The sequence below is a fragment of the Lingula anatina genome, chromosome 4 (genome assembly GCF_051362555.1).
Source record: "Lingula anatina isolate TDL-2025a chromosome 4, LinAna3.0, whole genome shotgun sequence".
NCBI classification, from domain to species: Eukaryota; Metazoa; Brachiopoda; class Lingulata; order Lingulida; family Lingulidae; genus Lingula; species Lingula anatina.
In genome coordinates, this window is record NC_141770.1 from 1,619,075 (window position 1) to 1,635,222 (window position 16,148).

Below are 16,148 nucleotides of genomic sequence, written 5' to 3' on the forward strand. Positions count from 1 at the left end.
CAATAAGATTATTATTTTAAAACTAAAGATTTATGTTGAAAGTTGGAGAATAAGTTCTTGCTTAAAATCACCTACTATAAGTAGCAACATGTGCTGCAATGGAGACTGCCCCTCTAGGGGCAACGTTGTAACTTCAATTGTATTTGAAAATGCAAACGTTAATGGAAGTAAGAACATAGGATTGTGCAAACCAAGAAGGGAAAGATAGATGTAGAAATGCATTTTGAAATGCTAATTTAAACTAGAAAAGCACCCCGAGAGTGCAGAATTCCGCCAAGGCAGCAGTTTTTGATTATCATTGATTATTGATCACGATCACCACCAATTATCTCTTACATGACACACTTCTGACAGTTCCTGAAAATTTCCTCAATATCGGTAAATAACTTTTTGAGTTATGTTGATGACAAACAGACAGACAAACAAACAATTTTTTTAGAATATTTGACGGCCTGTCATACTCTAAAATATTATATTCCTTTTAAATCACTTAAATGGTTTCAGAAATGTGATTTAAACGTTGAATTTCCATTAGTGCAGGGCTCCATTTGACACGGAAGATATATTTAGTCGACTTTTGTAGAACGCAGTAAATTGATTGAATTATTTAACCTAACCGCGAACAGGCTAAAACGGCGGAAAATACAAATTATTTTAATGTTAGAACTTACGATATTTATAGGCAAGTCAAATTCCAAAATATCATATTGCTTTTAAATGGTTTCAGGGATGTGATTTTAATGAAAAACAAATGGTGATTTTCCATAAATATAGCATACAGTTTGACACGTAAGATACATTTAATTGAATTGATTGAATTTTTTAACCTTTAAGTTTTATCTTCAACGTTTACCACAAATGTTTTTTTTTTTCTGGCTCTACTACTTCATTTAATATGCGACGTCTTTGCTATTGCCATCATTTTTTACCTTAGCTCCCAAACACTAATTAAAATCTTCAGATGAAACAGAATACACCAACAAAAAAGAAACGACAACATATGGCAGTTGAAAATAATTTTTTTCAGTCGTATATTATAACGGAGTGACTGAGGGATTGACAAATGATTAACTCGCAATGTAATTCTTTCAAAAGCTCAGGCAACACCATGAAACAGCTTGAAAAAATATAGAATTTGACATAAATCAAAATAAAAAGACATGACTAAGAATAAATGTTTTTAATTCTTGAAGTTAGATTGATCATAAGAAGCCGGGTTTTATTATTAAGGCATTTGGGGACAATAATCAAATTAGAATCTCTCTTAGTCATTAACATAATCATATACTGAATATTTTTAAATAAGACAGTAACGCACTGAATGCAGGCGACGGTTGAGTCATTTTCAGTCTCATTTAGTTTTATCCCCACTGGTTATGCGTGCATCGTGAAAACGCCCCATTCCGATGGGTAAAAAGACTGGCACGACTCCTACTTAATCTGGATAGTGTTCTTAAGGGGTAGGGGTGAGGGTATCAGAAATGAAAGTCTATTTTACTCTAATGTTCTACATACAATGACGAAAATGACATTAAATCTGTTACATTCAATATGTAAAAGAGTGACAGAAGGAGTCGGCAGTGACTAAAAGCACCCCTACCTCCAATGTCACGTGACACAGAAAATGAACAGTGGGTAGTAGTAGTGAATTAACACAGTCAATGGGCAGAGAGTGGCAGTGTTTGTGAGGCTGTAATCTGGTCATTCTGCTCTGTAAACCTGACATCATTCTACTAGGTGACAGTATGCTGACAGAGGAGACTGCAATACTGCCATATATTGTGCATTCTAAATGTACTAGTAAGGAGTTTTAATGGTAGATTTTCATGGTGAGATTATCCCACTTTCAGTATATGCGTGTATTTGCGCGTAACACCATGCAATTCAAAGAAACGAGACAAGCATGTTTTATTTGTTTGAGAAATTATACAGTAATGGCGTAATTTATGATATTCTTATGTATCATGGTGTAATAGTGGCCGCAAACCCATATTTCAGCTCGCTAAATTATTAATGGAAAGTTGCTACATTCTGATGATCAGCATTTCTGTAAAAAATCTAGTCTTATCGGCAATCATTTTAAGAAAAAATTGATTTATTACATCTCTCAAAATCATCTGAGCATCAAGTGAAAGATTTGAAGAATTTACGCGGAATAGAGTCCATTCCTCACAAACTGATACCTGCTTTACAGATATTATACAGCATACAATATAAGAGCAGCATATAACACCAGCACATAGCTGCTGATGAATATTCTCACTGACCACAAATAGGTTAACCCAGTAACAGGTGCTCACATGGCTACACTGATCTGCTCCATTTCATCCATTCTGTATCTACAGCGAAGATAGTTTTTGTCATAACAGGGGAAATATCTATGAAATGAAATCTGCTAAATCACCACGAGGGTAGTATGAGGCAGAGCAAGTTTGACGTCACCTGCATACACGTAGATTTCTTCTTCTATAAGTTGAAGACAAATACTGTGGTAGATCTTATATGATACAATTGTCAGGTTGAGCCCAAGAAAAAGCCTAGAAAGATCCAAGATCTAAAATTATGACGGTCGAAGATAATACTGATGTAACGGGACATGGTGGAACTAAAATATGATGTTGAACAATGTGCTGACCATTAAATCTGCGCGGTGAAAAATCAATTTTCAGGTCAACTCATCAGCTTTACAAGCGACGTCCAAATACAAGAGCTGTTTCTCCAGTACAGGTAAATTTCGCCCTCATAAGATAAATTAACACAGTATCAGATAACTCATATGTCTTGACCATGGCATTAACAGCTTGTATTTAAAATATTGTACCTTACAACAGATTGTCGTTTAATATAATAAATTAAAGATATTTATTTTGTTAATCTATTGAAATAAATGACCATGAGTGGGTAAGGTATACCATGTTTGATACAGCCTCTGTGTATGTAAATGGGTTCTTATTTTATGGTAAATGGACAATGTTGTTATTTAAATTGTATTTGAAAATACAAACGACACTGGAAGTTAGGACTTAAGATTGTGCAAATCAAGAGGGGGAAAAACAGATGAAGAAAGACTGACTGGGGAAATTAAATGCTTATTTTGAAATGCTAAGTATAAAGAAATATTTCTGGGGAATTTATAGGCCCGTCACATTCTAAAATATCATATTGCTTTTAAATCACTTGAAAGGTTTCAGAAACGTGATTTAAACGTTGATTTCCCACATATGCAGAGTTCCCTATGACATGTAAGATACATTTAATCTTGAATTTGATAGAACGTAGAAAAGTGATTTAATTATTTAGATATTGAGGGTTTTATGGTGAACGTTTACCACAAAAGGAAGCTTTCAGGCTCAGTTTCTTCTTTAAATATGCGACGTATTTGCTTTTTTCGTCATATTTTACCTCAGCTCCAAAACACTTTCTAAAATCTTCAGATAAAACAGAATACACAAATGGCAACATATGGCAGTAAAAAAACAGATTTTGCTACTAATCAATCATAACGCAGTGACTGGGGATGGGGAATGATACTTATGCCATTTCTTATCCTCTGTGGAAATCACAGTGAGACATTGGATTTAGAGGGGGTAAATGTTATAAATTTGAATAAATGGAATAAAACTACGTGGAATTAGGGGTGGGACAACCCCTTTGACCAATATTGCATAATGATACCAGTTACAGTATTAAATGAAAATTGAATGTCGATTTTAAATTAATAGACCGTTTCTTTTGACACGTAAGATACACGGAATCTCAAATTTTGATAGCACGTAGTGAAAGTCATTTAATGATGTGTGCCTTGAAGGTTTTATGTTCAACGTTTGTGGCAAAGAGAAGCATTCAGTTGGCTCAAACACTTCATTAAATATGCGACGTCTTTCTTATTGCCATCACATTTTACCTCAGCTCCCAAACACTAATTAAAATCTTCATATAAAACAGAATATACTAAAAAAGCAGAAATGGCAACATATGGCCTTTGAAAGTAAAGGTTTGCCTATCGAGAATCAAAATGGAGTGACTGAGAGATGGACAAATCACAAACCCGCAACGCACTTCTTTCAATAACTCAGACAACACCACGAAACAGCTTCAACAAATATAGAGGTGGTCAGAAATCGCAATAAAATGTCATGATTAACAGTACATACCCTCCCCCCACCTATTCAGGTACCAGAAGAAAATGTTAGTGTTACCTGTAGAAACAAGAACGACAGGCACGTACTCCTTATTCGTGGTCCGTGAGGATTTCTAAAATTATACGTGTCTCAATTTAAGGCATTAGTATGAAGTATTATTTTGCAGTTCCTTAATACCACAGCGACTTTACAGAGCAATAAATACCCGATATTGTATATTTTACATATTCATTGGATAAATGAGCATTTCTCTTGGCTTATTTTGTAATTTACATTACAAAAACGGACCAAAAGATTTCGAAATACTTTTTACCATACTGCCTAAACACGTACCTGTGAACTCTGGCAATTCATGAACCTTTAACTTTGAAAAGGATGACAAGCAATATATACTGACAGTCAATGAAAACGCATCGGAAAACTTTGGTGTACTTTTTTTACCGAGAATCGATTCCAACCATATAAACGAGTACAAATGCATTTGTTTGGTCATAAGAGAGTCGGATGACAACTATTTCATATTTCACATGTTTCACACGAAAACTGATATTTTCTTAATATGTCAAAGGAATTAAAAGTATTATTTGATAAATAAATGACGCGCGTTCATTGACTGGCAGTATATTTTATTCTTAATATTATTTCAATATTTATTTTAAAAGTTACTTGAATCTAATTCCATTTTTAATACTTTATCTCTATATTTCATATATACATTCAAAAATATCACTAACTCTTAATCATTCTTATCTATGTGATCAAAGTTATACCGTAAAAGAAATATGGCTGAGCATATAAATCTGTCTGAACATATTAATGGTATCATATCAAGTGTGTATAGCGTGGAATACACATGGACGTAATAAGGTGAAAAAATTAAGTTTTATAAAAAGGAATGAATTTCATTCTATACCACAAAAAAATTCTGCTTAAGACGGCTGGAACCCGCATTAATTAAGCGAGAATGTCTTCAAAAATACTAAATATTTCAAATATTAGGTAAAATCAGTGATTAAGAATCTATTTTAGGGTTCTTTGTGGTTTTATTAAGAAAGGCTTCTCGGTTTTACTGGATGGTTTGAAGATTTTCTTAATTTTCCTTGGAGGGGGGGAGGGGGTGTTGGCGAGACACCAAAACTCAAGGATTGAGGATTGTTGATGTTGATTGTTGATGTGAATGGACTGGCACAAAAAATAAACAGTTTTTATGGTCCCCTTGTATGAATATATTGTCTTATGTCTGGGACGATATTTAGTTTGTAGGTCATTACTCATTAATTGAGCAACAGCCTTGTAATGTTATGAGGCAATGAAACCGGTTGATTGAGAAAGAAAAGGGGTTGAGGTTGGGCTAGTTCAAAGACATTACTTTGGCATAACATGGGATTGACTGGCAGATTTGAATACCTCTACACCATATAGCAATTTCGCCCAGATCTTACCATTCTGCTCTACATTGGCGTCACAGTATATATCGTTGCTCTAATGATTGAAAGTTTTTTTAATGTCTAGGACAGTTTTGTAGTAGCTGAGCAATTTTGAATTAATAAATTATAATATATTTGAAGTCGTTAAAACGACTTAAAATGTATTAGAATGAAATATTTTAACTAGATTTAGGCCCTTAGCTAGTAATTTCAAAAGGGTGGGCTCTTTTTTTCTGAAAAAAAAAAGACCGTTTACCATGAAACCTTCATGATCCTAGAATAAATTGTACCCAGGGGAACGTTTTCTCGGCAAAAAGGGCGATTTTTTTTTCGTTCCTCAGAACCCGCCCAGGCTACGGGACTGAGATAATTTATTAGTCATCGCAGAAGATCTCGGCTGCAGCGAAATGGCAAAGACCACCATAGCATGATTTGAAATTCACTGTAAAATTTGAATAAGAGAGATATTAAATGGACATTGCAGTTCTTCTCTCTATCTTAGTTTCTTTATTTTTATTAGTAAACCCACAACTCATCTGCATTAACCTACACACCTTGGTAGAACGCGCATGCGCAATCTCACTTTGCCAACGTGGAAAATATACTACGTGCCCACCTTTAAAAGTTGTATAAATGAGAAGAACGAGACAAAGAGCGCCGCAGTTGCCATTTTTCATTCTAGTCTGCTACACATTTGACAAGAAAAGACATTATCTTGAAGATGACAGGACAAGGAGGCATGGCCGTGCTTCTGATCATCGCTTTGACAACGGTGACATCCGTTACTGGCGCGGGTCCCATCCCCCTTACTGCGGACGAAGAGGCGCAAAGAGACGCTGCTGCGGCTGCGATGGCTAACCTTCCAGCCGAGGATCAGGTGGCACTGCCTCCCGGTCCAATACGTAAGTTATTTTTCACTGAAATTGCAAACGTGACCGAATATAAAAAACGAAAATTAATCGTTCATGACTTTAACCCAGGTGTTGGCAAAAATGTCCTTCTGCTGCAGCGTTTAACTAGTTCGGTCATATAACGCTACAGTACTACAGATTTACGTTATGAAGTATTAGGTTAAGATTTTAAGTTCTCAAAAGTGTGTTTAACGTCAAATTTGTAAATCTGTATTTGTCCATCTATGTTTTTCGCTACGCTGTCGAGACGAAGGGATCACTCCACCCAGTTTGAAACTAAAAAGTTCGCTGAAAAGACAGAATGCGATCAAAATCTTGAAGAAAGCACAGAAGGACCTACTGAGGGAAAGAATCCGTATTTGTAATGACAAAATCACGACTCTAAGGACAGAGATAGAGAAACATACGGAACATTTTAGAGAACTGTTGACAGCTGATCAGTACTCATCAGTAGAGGACTTCTGTAAACGGAAATACGAGGCTGCGCATGCGCTTACCAAAGACCGCCATCTTAAAAAGTTTTCAAACATGACAGTGAAGAACAGGACTACGTCGGTGGATTTAAGTGGTTCCCAACTCAAGAAATGGGTAATCAACCGATCGGACCGCATGTTAACTGACACTGAGACACGTCTCTTAGCCAAAGGGTTAAATTTTGCCGTAGCTCCGAAGATTCTCCCCGTAGAAGACATCATCGTGCAGACGGAGCTAGCATGTAGAAATCTTGACAACACCGAGGCAGCAGATATGCGTGCGGAGATCGTAGGGGCGATCAAGTCATCAAAACCCCCGACAGATAACATCAGCAGAGAAGAACGGAGAGCACTTCTAGACCTAAAGAAGGACAAGTCCATTATGATCTTGGCCGCTGATAAAGGACGAGCAACAGTGGTTCTAAATAGGACAGACTATGAACACAAGATACAACAATTGCTGAATGATGACAACACCTATGAGAAACTAAAGCGTGATCCAACTGCAGCTTATAAACGTAAGTTAACTAAGTGTTTACTACGGCTACAGAAAGAAGGGAAGCTATCTAGGTCTCAATATGCTCAACTATACCCTACTGCGGAAACACCACCTAAGCTGTACGGTCTTCCTAAGATTCATAAAGAGGGTACACCCTTAAGGCCTATAGTGTCAAGTATTGGATCTATCACCTACCAGACAGCAAAGTTCCTAGCCAAAATCTTAAACCCACTAGTAGGTAAATCATGCCATCATGTATTGAACTCGAAGGACTTTGTTGATAAAGTGAAGGATATCATTCTGGGACCACATGAAGCACTAGTTTCATATGATGTGAGTGCACTTTTTACTAGTGTACCGGTGGATGATGCTCTTAAAGTGATTAGTTCCAGACTTACGCTAGATCCCACCCTCAATGGACGTACTAATCTATCAGTAGAGGACATCACAGAGCTATTAGACATTGTATTGAACACCACATATTTTATCTATAAGGGTGAATTCCATAAACAGAAACATGGAGCAGCCATGGGCAGTCCAATCAGTCCGATCGTGGCTAATCTGTATATGGAGAACTTTGAGGAAGCCGCACTGGGATCCATGCCCAATCCTCCACGTCTTTGGTTGAGATATGTAGACGACACGTTCACCATCTGCCACAGAGACCACATAACTGCTATCACCGATTTTATCAACAGCCAAGACCGTAACATCAAGTTCACTAGAGAGCTAGAGGATAACAATTCTATTGCTTTCCTGGATTCATTGATCACACGTGAAAACGACGGCCACCTGAGTCTGAAAGTCTACAGGAAGGCCACTCATACCAACCAATACCTAAACTTCCAGTCGCACCACCCATTACATCAGAAACTGGGGGTAGTAAGAACTTTAAAACACAGGTGCAACACGATCGTGACTAATGAGGAAGACAAGACCTTGGAGAACAAGACACTAGATGAGGCTCTCTTGATGTGTGGTTACCCACCTTGGGCTCTAAAGACCAAACTTCGCCAGGATAAGACAGCATTAACTAACTGTGAGCCAACAGATACAGTCGGAAAAAAACAGCTAGTGATCCTCCCTTATTGTAAAGGAATTTCAGAGAAAGTGTGCAGGATCTACAAGAAGCACAGTGTCAACACAGCTTTTAGACCTCAGTGCACATTGAAACAACACCTAGTGGCACCAAAGGACAAAACCCCCCAAGATCACCGTTGTGGGACAATATACAGGATCAATTGCCATGACTGTAATTCCTTTTACATTGGTGAGACAGGTAGACAGTTGAAGATCAGGGTGAGTGAACACAGGAAATCAGTGACTGTAGGCAATACCAGCTCTGCCATTTCTGAACATGTAATAGACACCGGCCACAGTATAGATTGGAATTCAACTAAGATTCTTGAATCTGAATCATCCGACATCCCGCGGAAAATACGAGAGGCTATCCACATCAGCCGACACCAGCCACCCATGAATAGGGACGGGGGGGTTGATCTACCTGACATTTATAAGAGGGTCCTGGCCGCTATACCATCTAGCGGTCAGTGAGTGTGAACAACTACTCACGTCAGTCTGATGAAGGCCTTCGACCAGGTTGGCCGTAAGCTAACGGTACGGAAAATTTTAGGCTTGTGTCTGAGAATTTTCATATTTATCCAACAACCAAGCTAATGAACCTTTTTGCTCACTGTATTTGTCGTTACGAAACATATCAAACATGTTGCCGATAATTAATATATAAAGAAAGAAATATATTAAGAAAGTTAGTCAAAAAAAAAAGAAAAATTCTTCAGGAAATCAGAACTGTGTACATCAAAAGGTGTTTTTGTGTAGAAACATAACCAATATATTCTGTTTTCTGTATTACTTAGGTTAATAATATTTTTGTAAAATTAGACAGATATTACATAAATTAAGTTTTTCAGCTCACTCATTAGTGAGCAAAAACGGGAGACACTGATATACTCCGAAATACAGTATGAGACATTGCACAGTTAATGTTGCAGAGATTTTAGGAGAATTTTATTCCATATTGACACGTCCTTGATATTCCGATTTAGATAGTTATCTGCACTTGAAAATATAGGTACAGTGCGTTTTCTATAATAATGAGGAGTTAGCGAAAATGGGCCAGCAGAGGGCTAAGTGGTATGATAAACAGGATACATAGTTTAAAAGGTATTGTATTTAGTACTTTTGAACAGATGTTATCAGGCATATCACTAACTACTGGTACTGTGTCACTGTATGGGGGTGTAAGTCATTCCCAGCTATAGATAAAATACAATCACGACCTATTGGGTATTATATGGGAGTACACAGATTTACACCAATATTAGCACCTTAAGGGGAGGTCGGTTGGATGCCACTAGTTTACACTCAATGGCTGTTCATAATTAGACACTGGAATAGATTAATAACCACGGATAACAATAGGGCTGCCAAGAGACTGTTTGATTACATAAACTTAGGGTTCTTTCCCAGAGATTAAGATAGATCTAAAAATTAAGTTTTAGATCGACCTAACTCCCTGGGGGTTCACGCTAAATTGCAGTCAGCCGAGCGGGCACCATAGTTAATTACCCCCTTACAGCTTTTAGTAGGCGGGAAAGACGCTTAAGCCGGACAAGCTGACAGTAATCTAGTGAGACTCCCCGCAGGGATAGATCGATCTAAAAATCTATGGAAATGGGGTGTTAGAGCTGGGAAATGATCCAATTATACAGTGCTATGGAAAAAACAATATGCTGAAAAAGCCAACGCTAAGAACATATATGCTTTTCGAAAGGCACCTTCAGTTGTGAGTGACATGTCTATGGGTAAGACATTAACATCAGTACTATGCCAATTAAGATACAGAGTGCTGCCGCTGAAGCTTCGCCCCGCCTTTTTAAATTGTGTGATAAGCACATGGTTGAAGATGGGGTTCATTTTGTGTTGGTATGTCCACTATACGAGGACATAAGACGTGAGTTTCTGGGAGACTTGCAATGTAATCATGATGACATGGAAGAGTTATTTGCAGATAAACCTAAAGACATGGCGATTTATTTAAAGAACAGTTTTAGTTTAAGGCAGTCAGCTCATGAGTGTACCATAATTTATAGTGTTTGCTTAGTTATAACTTTCAATCTTAATCAGAGCTTTTGGTTTGTTTTGTTCTGTTCTTAACATATGTACAAAGTTCGGTGACTTGTTGGGCCCTAAGGCCGGGTGATTTGTATATCTATATCACATGTCACGTAAATTCAATTACTATATCAAGTAACACATTCGGGTTGCGTATTTATAGCAGATTTATCTTGTGGCTTAGTAAGGCTGAGTGACACGAAAACTAAGCGAACAACTGGGCAGGTGTAATATTTCTCTTTTCAATCATCTTAAATCTGTTAAACGCTAGCAAGGGTGGATCCGAGCAGATCTGCCAATTACAGCTTTTGGATATCCTTTTCTCGTAATATCTTTTTTCAAAACCGTTAGTGACCGTGAATACTCAGGACATTTTCCTTATCGCTATGTTTTTACATCATTTTTAAACCATCAGTTTTAATAAAAGGTTTTTCTTTTTTCACATTTCTCTTTTGATGTATTGTTTTTTAGTATCAGTTGCATTCACCTTTAATGATATAGATCATTAAATGCTGACGGTGAATAATTTTATGGAGGTACTGGAATGTATCCATATTAGTGTTCCTGTTTTATCCAAGTTGCCCCTGACCATTTCAGCGCCAATCCCGGCTTGTGAATGCCATGCGCATGGTGATGTCCGCTATGTTACGTGTGATGGGAGAGCCTTCAGATTTGATACCCCGCCCACCGTTAAAGGTATCATGGCAAAACCTATAGGTGGCTGGCTTTGGTATATTATAACGAAACAAGAATTTTTTGATGGCGGTCCGAAGACTCGTCTGGCATCAGTGAAATTCAAGATGTTCGGTCACTACGTGAACATTGAGTACACAGTCGTTCCAGGTGGACTGTACACAATAACGGTAAGTTTTCTTCTCCTATTCTCTCTCTATCCTCTGCTTACGCTCTCTCTCTCTCTCTCTCTCTCTCTCTCTCTCAGGCCACTAATTATACTACTTCCAATAGGTAAGAACTTTGCCTGCATCCAGTGAGCAATTTAGCTACATAAAATTTTGAACATGCACTCAATGTACACTGAACAAAAATATAAACGCACGATACTAAAAGTATAGTGATCTGGTTTCACTTGGCCGCTCCCCGTGAGGTTCAGTTTTTACAACCATAAAACTAATGGAATATGACGGAGTGGAGGTCAATCTGTATGACCAATACACAAACACTCTCTACCGTCTAGGCAATAAAAGGGCACACCAAAATGTGCATTTCTGTCACTTGTCAACATGCCACAGATGTCTGAAATCATGAGGGAGCATGCCGTTGGCTTGCTCAATGCTGGCTTGTTGGTAACAGAAGTTCCAGCATGCCTGAATGTGCATCATTCCACTGTCAGTCCTCTGAAAACACACTTCAGAGACACTGGTAGCACTAGGAACTGTCCACATGCCAGCCGACCATGTGTTACCACACCCCATATGTTGCCCATCCAACACCTGTGGGATGTTCTGGATCAGCGTTCTCACCATCATGTTCCAATTCCAGAGAATGTTTACCAACTACCGGAAGCACTCTAAGAGGAATGGGATAATATCCAATATCTATTGACAACTTAATAAAGCCCATGTACCACTGTGCCAGTGTATTGGTCTGTGCGAAACTAATGGTGGCCATTAGTGTCTGTGAACTCAGGATGTTGACCCCCATGGTCTAGTTGATGCCCTAACTCTTGGACTATGCATTTAAACTTCCCGTAATGCTCTCAAAGTGTTGTCTATTTATTGAGGAAAATTTGCTGTTAATGTTGGCCACCTTATATTCATGTCTTTTCAACCGTGAATAATTAGCTTGTCTGAGGCAGGGGCTCATACAAAAAATGAACGTCTTTTATCCTCAAGTCACTGTAAGATTCTTCTTTCAGTTAGCACTACATGTATAAATAAAGCAATCGGAATATTGATCACAAACAATGATTGGCCACATATTGCCTTACTTTTTTACATGGGCACCTTCTGTACCCAATTACAAAATTTCACAGTTGTCACCCTTCTAACTAAAGATACATGTATGTAGCATTGCAATTCAGACCCCCCCCCCCCCAAAAAAAAAAAAACACACACACACACATTTTCATGAATATTTGACAAGGTCATTTTGACATTAATTTTTTATATTTCAAATTTAATAAAAAAAATTAAGTGGATCATAAAAGTGTAAGACTCCTACTTTAATTTGGCATCATTTTTTTCCATTCATTCACATTTTATTTTTCATGTACAAAAGTGGGCACTTTTACCATGTTATTCGCACTCATCCTTTGTTTGATGTTTGTTACTTCGAAATCTTCGGATTAGTTATTTGTCTCAGAAGAGGCTGCTCTCTCTCAATCCTTTACCTCCGACAAGGTTATGTTTTTGTTACCATTGTTACTTCGGAATGCCCCCTATGAGGGTTCTCGAAGTTTGTTCATCAGTGGGCAATAAAAGTTCAAAAACTTCGTAGTAGGATCGTAAATGAAAATTATCAAACACAATATATGTGATGATCCATTATAAAATAATAACTAACGGATTAAACATTATGTACATATTTTAATGAAATTTACAGGATAGGTAATTTCATAAAAAACTTTAGGAGAGGTCAAAAATGGAAATGAGAAAATTTGGTGATGATCCATTAATTAATTAATTAATTAATTTATTATAACTTTATATTTTGTCCTGGCACAGGTTGTGCTATCTGAGTTTTTTTTTTTTTTTTTTTTTTTAGTTAGATATTTAATGCTTATATTATGGTAAGATAACAATATCGGGATATCATCTCATTGCAGGTAGCAGCTGCACTTGCACCCGTTCCGCCGCTGTGGGTTGGTGATGTAAGACTTGGTCCTGGTGGGGATCTGCCTGGTGTTTTGTTCGCAGGGTTCGGTTTTCAAATCTCGTTAATTCTGAAAGCTGGCGATTTGTACATTGAGGTTAGTTGCACGCTCCTACCACCTGTCCTGTTCGACATTAGGATTCTTGTGGCTCGACATTGTCTCCAGATTCACATTCCTCCGATCTGGTCTGGTTTCATGGAAGGGATATGCGGAGATTGGAACGGATTTCCACAGAACGATATCGTCGCTCTTGTAGGCTTTCCACAGGTGACACCGTAAAAAAAACAACAGCAAACGACACCGATGACGTAAGTAGACTGTATTTTATGTGGAATATGTGTAAATAAAACACACAAGATTGCTGAAGTTAATATCTCTCTATCTCTATCGCACGCACACAAACATACACACAGCACCCGACGCCGATGACGTTACTGGATTGTTACTGGATTGTATTTCATCTGAAATATGTATAACTTATACATGTATCCACGAGATAGCTGAAGTATCTCTCTCTCTCTCTCTCTCTCTCTCGCTGCATCTCCCAGGAAACGTTTTTACTAAAAACTTATTTCGCACCCAACTCATTAGATTTAAAAGCACTAATTTTGTATCCTGATTTTGCAGCCATTTGTTATCCCTTACATAAATAATTTGTCTCTACCGAAATCATGACAGAAGCCGACAAAGCTATAATCTTTGTCTCATTTATCTTTAAACCAGGTTGTTACTTTTCGATCCATGGCGTGATGACCAAAGAGCGACTACCACCAACTCTGTACAAACAGTGTCTTCTTTCTCCAGTCATTGATGTTCATGTGGAACACGGGAAGCGCTGGACGCCGTTTTATGTTCCACAACCGTTGACTTGGGTTACTACGGACCATGTCACAAACTTTTCAAACCCTTTTCAAGGGAATCTTTCTAACTTTTGACTTACAGAATTGATGAAAGCTGATTATTTGACTTCCTCACTTATATTTCTTTGGTGAACGTCCATTGGAGAGTCGAAAATCCACAAAGGAACGGAATCATGGACAATGGAACTGAATTTGTGGGGGGTGCAAGCTACTCTTTCGGTTCTAAGATGACTATTTTTTGTTTTTTGTTTTTAGTTTTAACATTGATCGAGGTTTTTAATCCCTTGAAATGCAAATTCTTGCATGTGTTTTTGTAAAAAGGTTGAATTAAACAGGTGTATGACATTATTTCGAGGATGTAATCAAATTTGGAGAAATCTCCAAACACAAGACTGACATCGACTGAGAAAAACACATTTGGCATTTAAAACAAAGGCAGTGTGTCACAAAAGAAAAACGTACTTCTAGTACTTTAATAATTTTTACAAGTTTTGATTGATGAGGCTCACCTGGTGAAGTACAGTGGAAACGTAATTTAAATTGGGTACGATGTAGTGACAATAGCTTCAAAATGTTTTAACGTTTCAATTTTTAATTTATATTTCTCTTCAATTCGTTTCGCCGTGCTTGTGGCTTAAAATCGTTATAAAATGGTGTCAATGATATCAAATATCTGTAGTTTATTTTAATTATGTTAAAAGAGAAAATAGTTAATCCATTGAATTTTTTATAATTAGTCTAAACTTTTTATATTATAAAGACATCTTCGTTCAAAACAGTCCCGATACATCATGTAAAAAACAAGTCCTTTCGATGCAATGTCGCACTGGTTCTGTGACTATTTATTTAACACTTAGTTGAATCATTTTCAATGATAATAATAAATAATTTTAAAAGGTTAATACATTAACTAAATAACAATGCCTCAAAATGTTTTTTATAATATGTGGTGCTTGTTTAATAGCCAGACACACTTCCCTCTGCTAAAATCACCTTCTTCATGTGCTTTACGTATCTTTTGTAATTCATCTGCGTCAATATTTTCCCATGCCTCCTGAATGCCTTTAACAAGTTGTTCTTTTGTTGTGGGCGTGACGCGCGTACGTAAGTTGTCAACGGGAATTAAAAAGAAATACACGCTTAGATGACAGGTTTTGCAATTGTTCTGCACTGTCCAATTAATATAAATGTCTGTTGGCTGCAAACAACCCACTCCCCGCCCTATGTATATAAACAAGGCTGGGCTTTCAGTACCACATAGCATTGGGAGTAGGGCCACTATCTGTCAACGCCCCCCCCCCCTCGTTTCCTCTCCGCATCCTAGTTCTCTGCATGAATTACACTAGCACAGAAGAACAATGAACACATATATAGAATTATAATATAATTTAAAACCAAATAAAATTTTACTTAATTCTCCCTGAAATTTCATTGAAACAGTTGTGTTTCAGAAGTCTTGGCACGAATTGTGGTATACGCGCGGCGGCGGTCAATGCGTTAGATATGCTACACCCGTTGTGGCGGTCAGTGCGTTAAATGAGACGAAGAAAATACAATCTGAGCATGGAATAACCCTTGGTAAAATTGCAGTGCACACTTGCAGCAACAATCAAAATCTAAATGTCGTGAAAATAAATCAGAGACTACTTTTGGTTTAGATGAAAGGGAATACACTGCAGAAACCAAAGATAGCAACATGCTCTCTGAAAATATGTCTGGATACATAAGAATTTGGGTATAAGCTACTACTACTACTACTACTACTACTATTTCGCTCATTTGAGGTATTGAAATCTGAATACAGACACATAATCTATGCATTCCCTTAAACATATAATAATAATAAGAATAATAATAATAATAATAAT

General features: G+C 37.3%; 1 protein-coding gene across 2 annotated transcripts in view; it reads left to right on the top strand.

Moving 5' to 3' along the window:
- The first annotated feature begins 2,325 nt into the window (after positions 1-2,325).
- LOC106181710 (uncharacterized) overlaps positions 2,326-16,148 on the top strand; it is a 44,723-nt gene continuing 30,900 nt past the window's right edge. The window contains exons 1-5 of one of the 2 annotated variants that reach the window (XM_087012277.1): positions 2,326-2,727; positions 6,252-6,471; positions 11,185-11,450; positions 13,373-13,728; positions 14,144-15,129. In XM_087012277.1, coding sequence (XP_086868403.1) covers positions 6,291-6,471; positions 11,185-11,450; positions 13,373-13,699 — 774 coding nt within the window. In that variant the 5' untranslated portion in view covers positions 2,326-2,727; positions 6,252-6,290 and the 3' untranslated portion in view covers positions 13,700-13,728; positions 14,144-15,129. Of the gene's footprint in view, positions 2,728-6,251; positions 6,472-11,184; positions 11,451-13,372; positions 13,729-14,143; positions 15,130-16,148 lie in introns of those variants that run through there. The other variant, XM_087012276.1, reaches the window with a different exon arrangement.